This window comes from Fulmarus glacialis, unplaced genomic scaffold, assembly GCF_000690835.1.
Source record: "Fulmarus glacialis isolate BGI_N327 unplaced genomic scaffold, ASM69083v1 scaffold27923, whole genome shotgun sequence".
NCBI lineage: Eukaryota > Metazoa > Chordata > Aves > Procellariiformes > Procellariidae > Fulmarus > Fulmarus glacialis.
In genome coordinates this window covers 12,211-28,649 of record NW_009205249.1, presented here as the reverse complement: position 1 = coordinate 28,649, position 16,439 = coordinate 12,211, and the positions used below count along the sequence as shown (strand labels likewise).

At 41.1% G+C, this 16,439-nt stretch overlaps 1 protein-coding gene across 1 annotated transcript; it reads left to right on the top strand.

Moving 5' to 3' along the window:
- Positions 1–1,660: 1,660 nt before the first annotated feature.
- On the top strand, positions 1,661–15,958 carry LOC104069800 (putative RNA exonuclease NEF-sp). Its single transcript, XM_009575342.1, has 18 exons — positions 1,661–1,779; positions 2,675–2,801; positions 3,676–3,760; positions 5,107–5,256; positions 5,408–5,496; positions 6,333–6,448; positions 7,263–7,401; positions 7,975–8,069; positions 8,841–8,943; positions 9,557–9,693; positions 10,007–10,115; positions 10,452–10,562; positions 10,685–10,822; positions 11,339–11,431; positions 11,941–12,160; positions 12,681–12,874; positions 13,510–13,619; positions 15,739–15,958. The coding sequence occupies exons 2-18, from the start codon at positions 2,736–2,738 to the stop codon at positions 15,806–15,808; spliced, it is 2,025 nt and encodes a 674-aa protein (XP_009573637.1). The 5' UTR covers positions 1,661–1,779; positions 2,675–2,735; the 3' UTR covers positions 15,809–15,958.
- The last annotated feature ends 481 nt before the right edge of the window (positions 15,959–16,439 follow it).

Below are 16,439 nucleotides of genomic sequence, written 5' to 3'. Positions count from 1 at the left end.
CTGAGGTGAGCGGCAGAGCGCTGCCGGCGCCCGTCCGCGGGGGTTGTGAGGAGATCGCCGCCGGCCTGTGGCTGTGTGGTGTTGCTCTCTTGCCGCCACCGTTTTGGTAGGTCTATTGCATCACACGCTGGGGTGCTGGAAACTCGGCAAAAACGTGTTTTACTGGCAGGCCACCTTACGGGGTGGGTAAAGGGGTTGGCTAAAGGTAAGACCTACAGGTAATGGCTTAGTTTCTGCTCCAAGAAACACGGAAACGAACTCATTTTGAGTGTTAGGCATTCACGTTTAAGGAATTTTGTCACAAAATAAATACACTCTCCAGTATCGTTTTTTCCTAAACAAAGTAGACCTTGAAAGGAGCCTTGTGTCTGCTCAGCACGTTCACACCCGAAGGATGCAAATCAACCCAAAGTTTCAACCTCATGGTAACACCTCACTCACCCAGGTTGCAGCTCACTTGGTGCCCAGGATGGGACAAGAGTAAGCGTGTCTGACCTGTGAGGTCAGTCTTATTTGTACCTGATCAGAGTCTGAAATTCCTGTGGTTGGCAGGCAGCCTTTGCTTGGTGAAATGAAACTTCTGTTTGGTTGGGGGTTTTTTGCAAAGCTCTAATTAGGCTGTATTGAAAACAACGGTGTCATTACTTAGACATAACTTAGCATGAGAGATGAGGGACTAGCAATTACACCACCCTGTGTTATTATTACCAGATGATTCTTAACCACTTGAACCTCAAAGGTTGTCACCTCTGTTTAGCTTTCTTACCCAATGACAAGTGGCTTTAAAAGTGCACCAGCCCAATCCCACGTGGGCAGGCTCTGTCAAAGTTAATGAGCCCAAGGCTTGTTAGCGTGGTGGGGAAAACACAACTTCTGGTAGTTGTTTATCCTGTGGGATTTGATGTTCTGTAGTGTTCTATGGTCTTTTTTCTTTCCCCCCGTATGCCGTGATGCCTTTTCATCACATAAAAAGAAAAGTGTCTTTAAAATTTTTACAGATCAAAGGAGCTCCATTGGAATAGGCCATATGGTTAATGGAGGTCTCCAAAATCATGCATTTACTTGCTGATTAGCTTTTAGGAGGATTTGCATTTAGGCTTAAAGAACTGTTGTGTTGAACCATAAGGTACAGTCTCCACTCCATCTCATCTACTCGATGCTTTTTTCCTGCAGTTTCCTTGGATTTTACTGAAACATTTTTTTTCCTGCAGGGGTCAGCAAACCCATCTGCCAAAACAGACCACGTAATGTAAATGAAGTAAATGGGTTTCAGCAAAACCTTACATGAAGTGGCTGCATGTAACACTTGTATAAATGCCCAAAGCTCTACAGCAGCAAGTGGGTGAATGGGTTGAGAGAGCAGAACGTTGTGTTTGCAAATCAAATAACTTTAAGTATCCTTATTACATACATCTACTTACATTAATCTTTATTAAATATATCTTTGAAGTTAGAGTACCTGGGTTACTGAAATGTTTATTTAATATTAAAGTGTGATCTGAAAGGAAACATTTGCCCATAGTGAGTGGAAGAGTTATTTTAAATGTAGCTGATTGTATCCAAATAGTAAATAATTTCCTTTTATCTTTCACTTCATTTTCCATGAACTTGTGCGATTACATAAAACCTTTCTTTACTAGCATTTCCCTTTTTGCAGGAAAAGTCATCTCGCTTGTCAGCAGCTTTATTTGGTGAGGACTGTGAAATCAGCCATGACCAGCTGTATGAGTTGTTAAAGTATGCAGCTTTGGGAAGATGCCACAATGCAACACAACCCAGGTATAACACATCCATATTCAGGAGTCAACCCTGTCTTGTGTCCTCACGTGTTGTGAAAACATACTTAAAGGCATATTGGCCATGCTGGTTTTGGAATCCTTGCAACACAGTTACCATAATGACAGTCTGTATATGTAGATACAGTTGTTGGTAGACTTGGCCAGAGACCAGAATTCCTCTTCTGACAAAAATTCTACCATTTCATAGTTTTGTTTCATGCAGTTATCAAAAACTAAACAATTTTGTGGTACAGAAGAAGCTTCACACACTGAGAAACAAAATACCATGTTAAAAATATTAACACAACACAAAAAATATTAACAGATTTCATATCAGATATAATTGAAACAGTGGTCTAGAGTGTCTCGGGAAAAACATTTTAATCACTTTGCCCTTTTTCAGGGCAACTTCTCAGCAATGGAAGGGAAAGGCTGAGGAGGGTATATAATCTCAGACGGCAAAAATATGGTGAAATGTAATGAATCTTGAAATGAAACGCAAAGCAAAAATGATCCCACTTTAGATTTTTAGTAGTGAATAGAAGATGATTTTGTGAAACTTTTTTTAATGCATTAATTCACTAGACTGCATCACTATAGCTGAAGTGACTCGTGTATTCACATTCTGATGCATATAAATGAGGTATAAATGTCTTGAGATGGTACTGCAGCAAAATTTTGCTATAACTCATTCTTTCTCTGTCTCCCGTATTATGTTGCTTCCAGGAATATGTGGCTGTTTGAGATAAGCTATAAAGCCTCTTCTCATTGAAGTCATTTGGCACTTTGCCATTCACTGACTTAAAAGCTGGGCTGGTTCCAAGTTTGTTTTTAAGAGTGCTTGGTAATTGTTTTGCTTTGATTTTTTTTTTATAAATTTTTTTTTTTAACTGCAGCTGGTGCCGTATTTATCACCAAAGCCACCTGGCTGGGGTTGTGGTTATTGTTCTACAAGAAATGAGCCAACTCCATTTCTACAAATTCTATTTGCAGTTCAAACACCTCAGAAAAGTGTTCCGGCATGTAAGTCCCCAGACTGTATTGCTGTCTTCTAAACTTCATCCACTCCTGAAACCGTGTCCCAAGGATTAATCACTGCAGTGAAATTATTGCCTTTTCCAATAGGAAGTGGCCATCTTTGACTCTCAAAGAAAGCTAATGAGAGGGTCTATTTGTAGCCATTGTCAGCTCAGAACAAAGGCCAAGGCTCTGATATCAGAAACAGGTTTTCAAGACTTATGTCTTTAAAGCCTTACCAGGTGAAATGTGTATTGATGTTTCAGTCCTCTGACTACTATGCTTCCCGCATCTTCAGGATGCCAATGAGATTAAAAATATCTCGGTTAATTTGGAATTTACTCTCAGTGAGTAAGGAGACTCTTTAATAGAGTTATGCTATTCCCACTGGTTGAAAAATCTCACTTTTACTATTTGCACTTTATGTTATGTTTCTCCCATTTCCCAACAAGATTATTAAAAGAATTATTTTAATTTCCTGAGTTACAAGCAACATTTTTGAAGGAAGAAAGAAAGAAGCATTTAGATTCAGACTTCTAGAGAATTCTCCCTGAACTGCAGCAAATGCAAATCACAACTTAACTGGAAAGTCTGGAACTTACTTTAGTTTCTATCAAAGAAAGCCTTGAGATTTGCCTTCTTGATCGTATCAGGCAAGGCAAATCTGTCCCTTAGTACAAAGAATCCTGTATCGTTTGTCATTAAAACAGGTTTGGTTTGTGCTGGGTTTTTTTCTTCCTTGGGAAAACGTCAGACATGTTTCCACTACTTCTTTATCCATCCTCCTCTAAATTTGGCTAGTTTGGGGATCAAGAAACATCTCATCTGCTTGATATTTCTGCTTCTGTTTCAAAGTCTCTAACACATCTCTTTTTTTCAGAGATTCACATTAACACCTTCCGCTAACTTCCTAGCCAGCCTGTATGGAGAAGGAGCAAACCTGAAACCTCAACACACTGCACAAGGTATCTTGCTTGGTTTTGCATCATCTCTTTCAACCACAGTGATTCACTTTCAACAGTAATTTATGACTTTGCATCCTGTGCAATCCCAGCATGCTGCTGTGGTAAACTTGTTTACAAAGGAAAACATACAATGGCTTAAACCATGAGACTAGTTACCCTAACTAGTTCAGTAACTCTCTCTTGGGCTTATTGTCACAAGTAAATGCAAAAAGCAGAGAGAAAGTTTTTAACATGTTTAATCCATAATTCTGACGCTTTGTTACCCATTTTGTGATTATTTTATTCTAAGATGTATTAATAGAAGGTACAGAGATATAAATTATATTCAAGCTAAGTAGTTACTCATTTCTTCCTAGTTTTCTTTGTTATACTGAGCAGCAAATCAAGGTAAAGAACGGGTGTGTTGACAACTGATTTCCTATTTTTACACCCTTTATAGAGGTGATTGTAATCCAACAGGCTTGTACAAAACCTGCAAGAGACTACAATGCGAACTTCACTGAAATTATTAGAAGTGTAACAAAGAATGTTGAATTCAAGTCCTAAATGGGAGAATGAACAGCTGTTACTTTCAATGTATTGACAAAGTCCTCTAGCATCCTGACTGTAAACCTACTGCACAGTCACAGATCTGAGATGTCAGGTATATTTTTCTTTTAAGTGCAATCTGCAGAGAATCACCTACAGGATAATTTAACTTTATACAGCTGTGGATTCTGGTGTCTCTTCAGTGCTTGCTTCTTTGTGAGCCACACTTAGACCACATTTTCTCCTGATAACACTTATGGGAGAGAATTTCACAGAGAAGGTAGCAAAAAAAAGAGAACTTCTTTTAAAGCTTACATGAAGTAACAGGTGATTATGTTTTCATGCTTACGAGGCAAGTTTGTTCTCTCTATTTCTGAAAGGAATGTGAGACAGAGACTTGTGATGTGACTTGCTTCTGAATCAGTCAGCAGTGTCAGTAGCCGAATTGGGAAAAGATTCAAGTATCCTGAATATCAAGTATATTTTATATATATAGTATATACACTATATACATTATATATAGTATTGTGTATATATAATGTATATTGTGTGTATATATATACACACAACATGAGATATAAACTGGAGATACATATATATAAAAACTGGAGAGAGATAAAAATAAACTGGAGATAGATAGATAGATAGATAGACAGACTGTCTGTCTGTCTATCTATCTATCTATATCTCCAGTTTATTGTTCCAGGTAGTGTTTTCCTTTGAAGTGGTGTAGCCTCTTAGTGTGTATACTAATGCAGAAAACTGACTGCAGGTAGGGAGTGCTATCTGAGCTTGACAGATGCTCCTGTATTTTACAGGTTTGACTTCCACTACCAGTGAATGTATTCCTAAAAGCTCAGACTTGCAATGTGATCCCATCATCCAGAAATACGGAGAAAAAAAACGAGGCCTTACTAGCTATACTCTAACTTTAGAAGAACAGAAAAAAAATGACTATCCCATAAAAGGTCAGTTTTTGAGGGCTTTTGTTTGGTTGGTTTGTTTTGTTTTATTTTTTTTAATTTTGACAGTTAATGATGTGTTTCGTCATATAAGACATGTGATGAGTTTTAGAAGAGAGAGGTCTGTTTCTTATTCACGGGTGTCTTTTCATTCTAGGCTCCCCTGGATGTAAGGACTATATATATACAGAGTGTGATCAGCAGAGGACGGACAGCAGCCCTCTCTTTGGTCTGGATTGTGAAATGGTAAAAATAAATGTGTGTGACCTTACAAAATATAGTCAAGCAACCAAACTCCTACCAGCTATTCCAAAGTGAGCCAAGCACCCTGTGTATTTGCTAAACCACTTCTGATATATTAATATCTGCTGCCAGTCCCTTCATTGATGGTACCAGTGCTAATGCAGCCATGGGAAGAACTCAGGAAGTGGTTCTGGTGACAAGACAGAAATATTGTCTTGAGCAGTGCAGCAGCGAGCTCAGTTCTGCGTTGGCTGTCAGAGCAGCAGCTGGATCTGCCAGGCCCATCAGCAAATGCTGCACTAACCTCTGAGACAGCTGTGGAATTCCTCCTCCCAGCCCTCCCCAAGGTTTGGGAAAGGGAAGATACTTCCCTATCACACATCTTTCCTTTAGCCATCACAGTTCTTCTGGCAGCATGCTGGGGTGAAGATTCCTCCTTTAGTGCAGTTTTGACTTTGCAGAGATGCCTATTTGGCATCAGCATTGAGTAACTAACGACACAAGCGGGGCTCTGCTTTTAAATTGTACATCTCTGGGGAAGGTGCTCTCAGTGACAGCTCTGCAGTGCAGAGCACAGACTGATTCTGTGAAATCAGCACTCCTTAATAATGGTTTTATTTGTGTTGTGCTTGTCTGTGTGTTTGCTGTGCTTCTGGTGGACATTTAAGAATTAAAATGAAGCATGCTACACTATAAAACAACTAGCTATGAGTGGTAGATCTCTAAATTGAATAACTCCTTACTAGTGATGCTGGCTGCAGCCAAAGCAAATGTTAGCTAAGGTTTTTGAGTGGCAGCATCATGCTGATTCAACAACTGCCTCTGCTTCTTCCTCACAGTGCCTGACCGCAAAAGGGAATGAAGTCACTCGTGTCTCTTTGGTGGATGCACAGGGTCAATGCCTCTTGAATGAACTAGTCAAACCTGAAAGCACAGTAGTGAACTACCGCACCAGGTGACTTGCACATAAGTTTCTTATCTCTTTGTCTTTAAGAACTGCAGCCCTTTCAAATTAAACTTGTTACACAGGACCTTTCAGAAGGCTTTGGTTTGCACAGATGTCTACTGCATTTTACTCAGCGTTAAGAATACAGTTCTTGCTATGCAATTAGGATAACCACCATTATGTATACACTCTCTGCTACACAGTGCCCGTGCGGCTAGGCAGAAGCATTATCATTCTGCAGTGTTCTAGGAAAAGTTCTGTTACAGATTGATGATACAAAGTACAAGTTACTCTTTACTGCTGGCTATAAAATAGGATACAGGGTAAGAGTACAGGATTGCAGTCTGCGTCTCTCTGCTCCATAGCTAAGTTTGCTCATCTGTAAAAAATGAATAGAGCAGGTTATCAGCTTTCACACACCTCTAGGGCTGGGCTCGGGATTATAACAAAAGTAGGCAAAACTCAAGCCTTGTCTTCTCCAAAACTTTGCGCGGCTTCATCCAGGAGGTGACGTGCCAGTCCCCTCAGGTTACTTGGAAGCATCTTCCATCATCAGTCTTGCAGTATTTCCTTACCTGTGCTATCTGATGCTAAGAACTGCATCACTTAAGAATAAGTTATACTTTTTGAAACAGATCCGGTAGCACTCATAGCAGTTTAATACATCTGCAGTATATCCTCTTATGTTGGAACAGAAAGCAGTAAATAGCATTCTGTCATTAGTTACACTGAGTACATATTTTACTTGCCCTGCTTGTAATATTCTCCAGTAGGCGCTGTTGCTAATGTGTTGCTTTTACCTCATCCAACTTTTGTTCTGAAGATTCTCAGGAATCACAAAGAAAATGCTTCTTCCAGTGAAAACAAGACTGCCAGACATCCAAACCAGACTAAAAAAAATGCTTCCCCATGATGCAGTATTGGTGGGTCATTCTCTAAATGCTGATCTTCAGGCTTTGGAAGTGAGTATGCCTTTAAGAGTATTTTTCCCAACCCTGTGATACTCATTTCAGACCTGAAAACTCTAAACAATTCCTCTTTTTATTAGTGAACACTTGTTAATTGCTTTTTATTATGAATAGCCTTATGTCTGTAAGGATTTAAAAGAGAAAGACTCTCCTTACATCTATAAAACTTGCAAGGGGCTGTTCAGAACCGAAAAGGAAGGGAGGAGTCTGTCCAGACACAGATACAGTTGCAACAGAAGCTTTACCTCTCTGCTTCAGTCAGGTGCTTTTGATAGCTGACATGGGAAGAACTGAAGTCTTTCCTATATTTAATTTAACCAACCTAAAATGCTTGAATCATAATTAATCTTTCTAACCCAATCTAGATCTTCCCAACAGAGTGTTAGAAAGGAGACTTGGGCTTGTTTCATTATTCCCATCTGCTCTCTTGTTGTGGACCAGTTATCTATCAGTGAGAAACTGGCAATTGAAATGAAAAGGCAGGGGCACAGATAACAATGGAGTTACTGCCCAATTCTATCTGACTGCTGGTCTTAAATTAAACTGGTGATGTTTTCTCTCCTCCAGATGATCCACCCCAGTGTTATTGATACTTCATTGCTTTTTGCCAGAAATGAAGGTCGAAGATTTAAGCTAAAATTTCTAGCCAAAGCTGTTTTAGGGTAAGATTGTTACTGTATTGTCATGGGAAATATTAGCAATTGTCATGGGGGGAGTCATAGGGTCTTGCTCTTCCACTAGTAACATCAGAATTATTTTTTTTTTCGACTGAAATTCAAAAGAAAGGAGTAGGCTGTGCAAATAGACATGGTTAAGAAGAAATTACTGCCTGCTTGAAACATCAGGCAGCATAATAAATTGGCTTGTCTTTGAGCAAGCAGGGAGCTGTGACCCAACCAGATTTGAGTCCTTGCAAAACTAGCTTTTCTGCAGGTCTGTTGCAGTTAGCAAGAAAGAAAGGCTAATGTATGAAAGTACGATTTACTGACTTAAACCATATTCCTCAGTGTACTAGCTACCATGGGATAGTATGTCATAGCGTTACAGTTCTCACCGTTCACACAGTGAATATTAATACTCTGCAGCGCCAAACTTCACTGAGTTGCAGGTTGCCTCCCTGTCTGTGTACAAATTGTGAGTTGGGTCACTGGTCAAGGAAGAAGTAAAATTAAAAATAGTTATGCATCAGAGTACCAAGTATTAGCACTGCTTCTGTCAAACCTGGTAAACAGTGTTTTGCTCAACATTGCAAAAACATTTCTTGCAGCAACTTTTGGGAATATTTCACAAGAATGCTGCTGCACAGAACTGAAATCCTTTTTGGAGAGGGGAAAGCTATTTTGCCCGAAAAGGACCCAGTTTAGAAAAGACAGGATGTTGGTCAGTGTGGAAAAACAGATAACTTGCCTGTACACCTAATTTTGATGCTCTAGGAAGGAGATTCAGTGTGAACAGAAGCTTGGGCATGATCCTGCAGAAGATGCTAGAGCTGCATTGGAATTGGCTCAATTCTTTATTGAGCAAGGACCAGCAAAGGTAGCTATATCTAACTAAGACTTCTGTCCTTAATCGCAGAATGTACAAGTTGTGCTTATGAAGGGGGAAAAAAAAAACATTCCTGCCCATCCTCTTGTTGATTTAAAAGGGAAAATGGAGCTGTGATAGAGGCCTCAATTTTGACAGCTTGTTACTTTCAGCATATATCCAGGTATCTTAATAACTTGAAGCATTACCAATGTTTCAGTACTCAAACACTGACATGAATCATAATTTCTGCTGATCTTGAAGAGGGGCATTGGGTAAAGAAGGATTGAGACACTTCCAGCCTACAGGAATACCTGTCATTTTTCCAGATGAAAGAAGTGAGAGACCTTGTATGTTGTGGTAGTGATTCAGCTGGCTTTGAGTCTCTTGCTTGTGTCGTTGATTTCTGAGAGAACTTTTTTGGAGATGATTGATTGCTGGTTGATGCTGTGAGTGCTGCATGTTTGAAAATGACAACAGAAAATAATAAGGCAGGAAATTAATGCCTGTGTTTCTTCACTGCAGTGGAGTGTGCCTAGGTGACTCATAGAGAAAGCACATGCTTTTTGGTTAGCTACAATTAGCTGAGATGAAAGCCAACTACTAATCTTTTTCCTTCCCCAAGGTAGCAGAACTAAACTTGGAGATGCTTCTGACAACTGAAAAACTGGCTGAGGTCTCACAGAACAAAGCTGTGTTACAGCCGCAAGGATGTAGGGTCCAGAAACAGTTGAATGAGCCTCCACATTTATCCAAACCATGGTAATAAGATTCTCAAATATGTTTTTCCTTCAGTTGAATCCTCAGTAAAATCAAAGAAGTGCGTTATGTTTTTCAGAAGCCATTAAGATCTTCAGAGACACAAATAATTGTAGCATAGCACTGAAAAACTTTCAGAAGTTGCATCTTAAATTTCACAAAGCATTTTCTAGGCTTCTTTTGATGTTGAGGACAAGAATATTCTTTTAGATTTCTTAATGAACTGTATCATTTTTCTCTGACAAGCACTTCTTGAAAGCTTTTAATTGACTATATTGATAAGTACTGTGATTCACAGCTTGCTTCTCTCTGCTAGTTTTTTAGACTGCTTGCAGGTGACTGGCCAAAAACCCCTCCTTTTGGGCAGACAGGAACTAGACTCTTCTGGCCTGTGTCAGAGTAACCTGAGCACTTCAAACAAACAGGTGAATGGACTTAGAGTGGGTTGGTCTAAGCAAGCATCAAAGTAGTTCAAAGTTCTTGTTCTGGCAGTGGGTAGATGAGTCCTATTTTAAAAACCTGACTGACAGTACTGTTAGCAATAGTGTTAATACCGGGTTACCTCAATGCATTTTAACATTTCGGAAATAAGCTTTGATCCTCTACATCCTCTCATGACTCACTAAAGAAGAATTTCTGCCTGAGGGCTTCCTTGGACAATAATGAAAATTAAAGTTGGGAATTAAGTTCAATAGCTTTGTTTCTGATCCTTTGCAATTGTCTTGTACCTCTTTGAGCCTCGTACACTCTTTTCCCTCCAGATTCTTCAGAGAGCCTTAGAAGATGTTCCCCTGTCCACATTCAGTATCATTCAGTTCAGTTTGGGTCCAGAGTACAGTGCATCTCACCTTCTTGCTGGACTTTGTGAAAAGGTACTATTTTTTTGAGAATAGTCTTCATTGCTGAGCTTGGAAAGAGACGTTATTTATCTGGGGGCACCAAGTAGTTAGTTCCTTTGCTTTGTGAAGTTCCTTCTCTAATCTGTGTTCTACAGGTGAGAAGCAAGCTGACTGACATGCTGACAATTTACGCAGGTCCTTTTGAAGAAAGCTTTTGCCTGAAGTCTGTGAAAAAAGAATTTGGGAGGTGTGGACCAATCCAATCTCTTACAGTGGTAACTGAAACATACCAGGTGAGGAGCGCTCAAAGCGTTAAGCTTGCTGACAGGCATGGAAGGCCCGAGTAATCTCTTGGAAAGATATGGATTAGAACCACTGAAATACCAGTTACTCTGTTTGGGTTTTTTTCTGGTGGTTTAGTCGTCAGCTACAGCAATTCAGGGTATCTAAAAGCTGCTCTACACAATGACAAGAATAAACACAGCTCATGTGGCTTAACTGTGCTGTTCAAGCTAGAGGACTTTGAGCATTGGAGAAGCTGAGACGATTTTTGTCCCTCTCGAGAGAACTGATATGCTAAGGCCTTTAATGGCCAAAAAAATAGGTTGTTATTGATTGACGAGCTAATTGAAGGTTGTTTTTAACAGCTACAGTATATGGAGTGTTACATGTATTGCCCCCAAACCTTTTTATATTCTATTTATATATTTTTAAAAGAAAACACAACTTTATTGAGAGCTGACTTTTAAAAAGGGAAGGCTAATGTGTCTTATTGATAAGCCTGAAGTATCTTATCATTCTGTTTCAAGCCCTATGTGTGTATCCAATACGAAGTGCTGGAAGCTGCCCAGCTTGCTGTGGAAAGCCTAAATGGAGCGGAGGTAGCAGGATCCTGCATTAAGGTAAACAACACAAACAAAAGCCTAAATTATGTTGAGCACAGGAACAGCATCCAATATGTCTCTTTTAACATCTGCTCACAGCATAACGTCTGGGCAAATGCTGGCTGGTTGTGCTGTTACCATCTCCCTGTCCCTGGACAATTTAGGGCCACTGGCAGAAAGGAAATGGTTATAGCCCTCTTTTTTTCCTTTCTGCCTGTGAGCAGAAGGGGGTTAGGAAGCATTCTGACCTCCAACTGCAGCTTTAAAAGGAAGAGACAAGTAACAGCATGTTAAAATGCCATATACAAAGTATGGGGTTCTTAATTTTATGGTGTTTCTGCATTACAAACATGATCTCTCTTCCTTTTTCATGACTAAGTTAGCCTTCATTAGGCATATTTTTTTCAAGGGAGGGAAAATAGCTTGTCAACTTCTGGTAATGGGAGAAAATAATTTAAAATAGAAGCTCAGAACACAGAGCTGCTTGGGCTGATGTGCTGTGTTTGTTCCTGCGGACTCCACCCCAGGTTCAGAGACCTGTCACTGCAGCGATGCTGGACTGTGATGTTTTGATAAAGGAACTAGAACTGGATGTAGAAAACGAAAGTGTGATTTATGTGGCGGGTCTAAAGAAGTCATTAACAGAGACAGACTTGCAAGAAGAATTCAGCCAGTTGAAAGACCTGGAAACACTGTTCCTGCCAAAGGATCTCCAGACTGGAAAGCACAGGAACTGCTGTTTCCTCAGTAAGTAGCTTCACATACACCCTGCTTATTTCCTTCAAATAAGCTCATTCAGCAGCCCTTGGGACTTTGCACAGACACAGCAGACGCTACTGAAACTCACGTATGCTCAAAGTGATGGTATTTAAAATACTCCAGTGAAAACATGTATTGTTTGGAGGAGCAGGCTACAGCTAAATATTTAAAAGGAAAAAAAAACCCTGCTTAAGAAAAGATGATCTTTACTTAGAAGAGTTCCAGGATAATTCATTGGCTTCAGTACTTCAACATGAGGGCTGGCTACTGTGTAACTTCACATAGACAAGTAAGAGGTGAGGAGAACAACTGGATGAGTGCTGTTGCAGTTAACTGGCATTTCTACAGTCTGATGTTTACCTGTAGCAAGACAAGAATCTGCTTGCTGCAGTGATTGCAGTTTCTCATCTCCCTCCTACTCCACACCTTTAGCCCTGCCCTACAGGTGCGAAGGAACAGGGCAGCAACATCACTGCCAAAGCATGTTCCCCTTCTCTTTGTGTTTCAGAATTCCAGAAATCACAAAGTGCTGTGGATGCCCTTGATGTTATAAATGGATGGACCGTGAAGGGCAGCAAACTAAGAAGTAGGAACGCTCTTGCTTCAGGTCACCTCTGGAGATGGATTTGGCAAATGAATCACAGCAATGGGAAGCAAGGAGGAAACATCTTGCATGCGAAAATGGAGCAACTGTCTGACTCTGTGAGTTTAAGGCTGTGCTGATGTTTGTTGCAGTTAGTGAGGAGGTACTGCCCTGGGAACTGGGAGTGATAACTTTGAGCAGACTTAGTGCAGAGCTGCATGTAACAGAAGGGTCTCCTTGTGCTGGAGCAGCAGAGAGGCTGCCAAGGATCAGTTCCCACACAGCAGTTTGGATAGTTAATATCATGTGAGATAATGTGATGTGTGCAGGATACTGATACCTTAAAAAAAAAAAAAAACCAACAAAAAAACCAGCATAGCTGCTCAGGGCAGTGAGTGATGCTACACAGGAACTGAAGCCTGCCACTTGACAGCAGTCAGAGTAATGTATAGGTGTAGCAAGTGGTATGGGAGTCAGAGGGAGAAATGGCTAGTTGTGTAGCCCTACAGGAAAGAACAGCTCTAGTCACAGCTCTCATTTTTACTGGAGGAAGCTGTAGTGCCATTTGAGTAGGGCATGTGGTTCTCCCTGCTGCTGAGCCATTGCACTGCCAACTGCCAGCCAGTAACAGAATCACTGTTGTCCTCACCCTGACACTGCCCGAGGGTCAGTCTTGCCACACACACTTTTAAGTGTGATTGCTACAGATCTGCAGATGAATTGGGGATTTTAATACTTATATTCTGTTATGCAGGAGCAGGATCTAAGGAAAAAGGTGAAGAAGTTAGACCAGCATATCAAAAAGCTTTATAGAAGTCTGCAGAATAACACCCTGTGTGTTGTTCTCTTTCCTGGAGTGAACAGGTAACTTGCCACCTATTTTGCAAAGAGCCAAGGAAAATACATAGCCAAATATTTTTATATTAATCTATTAAAAGTTAAAACCCTGCACAAGGGAGTGAAAGCCTGAGAGAAGGCCTGACGAAGCTGTTGTACTTATTCAGTCAGAGTTTCATGTTAGGCCAATAAAACCTGAACAGTAGGTTCTGCGCATAAGCCATGCCTGATCCAGAACAAGCACAAGTGCCGAAACCACTTATGTAGCTGATGGTCCAGATTAGCAAGGCTGAAGTACACAGTGTTGATTAATTATACAGGTATTCTCAGTTCACCTACCTTCCCCTGTTGGATGTTTCATCCCTATTGACAGCAAGGTAAGTTTTATGTGCCCGTGAGAGAATCGAGCAGAGTTTCCACAGCAGCCAGTTTTTTGGGTGGTTTTGATGGGGTTTTGTTTGTTTTTTGAAACCACCTAACTGCTACAGCTGTCTTGTGGTACCCTGATGTAGGTGCTTCAGCCATAGCTGAAGAAGGAGGTGGTTCATGCCCATTCTTACGTGACATGACTGGAAAAAAAAAGAACACTTTCACCAAGTCCTTAAGTTTTCATAGGAAAGGGCAAGTCCTAGAGTTGAGTTGGGCTTCAGTGCTAATATCGGGGATGCTTCCAGATGGGGTGGGCTTCCTGCATTTTAGACCCTGGGGCCTGAACTGCCACAGTCATTCGCTGCTTAATTATTAAACAGAAAGGTCAAATCTTTCCCAGGCAAGGCCCTAGTTTACTTATTTCAACAGTCTTCTTTCTGTTCTCTCACTGTGTCACTGTTCAGTCAAATAAAGGTCACATCTACCCTCGCTTTTCTTCACTTTCCCTTCAACAGCAGGGGTGCCATTCCTTGTGGAGACAGAAGACATGCCCTGAAATAGAAGCAGGGAGACAGAGCTGCTCGGCAGCATCTCTTCTGCCTGGCTAGGCAGCCAGGCCAGGTTCCCCTCTCTTCTTAGTTGTAAAGCTTCCTGAAAAGAATCATCTGTATGATCCTCTGCACCAGTGTCCCTAGAAGGGAGATGCATCCCCAAGCCAAGAGTATATTTAGGCTTAATGCCAGTGACAAACCATTTCAGCAAGGTTGCGTGCCAAGGGCTGCTCTTGGCATGATCTGCTCTAATTGTTCAGTTTCTAATAAGGTTTTTTAAAAAGAATAATTTTTCAGTTTTTTTTTTTTTTTTAAATAATTTGTGTTCTTAAGTAAAGATCATTAAGCTGTTTTCCCACACACACCAAAGAATAATAGCATACAAAATGAGACAGCAGCAATTCCTACCTTATTAGAGAAGTGCTGATTGCATGTAGCCGTGTGTAGATAGTTTCTTGCACAAGCTCAGCATCAAATACTGCCACAGTTTCAATTAGCTGGGGGGGGGGGCCTGAACTGAGGGCTATCCTCTGCAGGCAGTTCAGTAGTGCATGTGGTCTTTTGATCATCTGCTGCTTTCTTCTGGGCTATAACTGAGTCAGTTTTTACATTTCTGAGCAATCGTTTGCTTCTTTTCTACACCACTGCGTCACCTCAGTTACTTTGTGTACTAAGCTGTCAGCCCCACTGGAAAGGTTTGAGGAGGATGGCTGCGGAGTTACCATCCACGCCATGTGTCTTCTGCAGCAGATTCACTGGGCTCAGCAGGTCCAAATTGACTTTTCAAGGGCCATCTCAAACTAGCCTCGCTTAGCACAAGCTTGCCTGTTATCTCGCATCACCAAGGGGTATGAATCCCACCAGCAGAACAGGTGGGTTCTGGAGTTTGCATCCACAAGGAGCCTACAGAAGCCCACAGAACCTGGGCTCACATCTCTCAGGCTGCTGAGTGGGTTGGAAGGGAGCTCCATCCCAGGCTTGGAAGAGGTTTCTTGCCAAGTGAGGTTCCTGTATTAGTTTCCCAGAGGACTCAGAGTCCAGAGGCGGTTTCTTGATTAAAAAGAATGCCAAGTAATTGTTGGGTGGGGGGAAAAAAAAAAAAAAAAAATTCAGTTTTTCGATCTGCTGACCCCGAGGGTTGCAGGCTTCTCACTGCTAGACCAGCAAGCTTATGTGCATCAAGGCTACCCCGAACAGAAATAACACACCTCTTGTTTATGTTGCAGCATGCAGGGATCACAATCTGGCCTTGGTCTGATGGGAATAAAAGATGACGGAGGGAGGAGTGCTTGTTAAACTGCCAAGTTTTTAAGCAAAGTCTTTTGTTAAGATATTTTTAATTACTTTAAATATTGATGTCTTTGTAAAGATCTCTTACCATAAGAACAATAGGCTTTCATTCTGTATCTTTTACAAAGTCTAAAAATAAAAACTATTCAAAACATCTTAAAGCACAAAACCTTTTCCATTAACACTTCTTGCTGTGGCAGTTTTCCTTGGCAGTGGGTGAGCTAGGCACGTGCTTAGGAGGAGCTGGGGGCAAAGCAGGCAGAGTGTGGCATAAAAGCCGATCAGTATTGGCCTGTAAGATGTAACTCAGCAAGTCGTTCATTGCCGGAGACTGACGTACCAGCCGGGTTGTCTTCACTGAAACCCTGCAGGCCATAAACCAGCAAGCCAAGTTAATGTAGTACCTGCAGCAGCTGCTCAGCGGTTAAAAGCTATTCTCGGGAATTGTGTGGATTTCTGGAAATGTGCTGTGCCAGCTCTGAAGCAGAGTCGCTGCCTCCTTTCCGGGAAAGTACTGTACTTAGTCCATGGAAAGGAGGAATTGGTGATTCATACTTCTTGGACAGTCTCCACTTTCTCCTCCCTCCCTGACCACCCCCCCACACCCCTCACACACAAAAAGGAAGAAAAAAGAGAC

What these genes read in the sequence shown, in the direction of transcription:
- LOC104069800 (XM_009575342.1), top strand. Translation starts at nt 2,736, where the DNA reads ATGAGCCAACTCCATTTCTACAAATTCTATTTGCAGTTCAAACACCTC. An exon ending in TCAGAAAAGTGTTCCGGCAT is followed by an intron (nt 2,802 to 3,675) that starts GTAAGTCCCCAG and finishes TCTTTTTTTCAG; the next exon opens with AGATTCACATTAACACCTTC. An exon ending in TTGAGCAAGGACCAGCAAAG is followed by an intron (nt 8,944 to 9,556) that starts GTAGCTATATCT and finishes TCCTTCCCCAAG; the next exon opens with GTAGCAGAACTAAACTTGGA.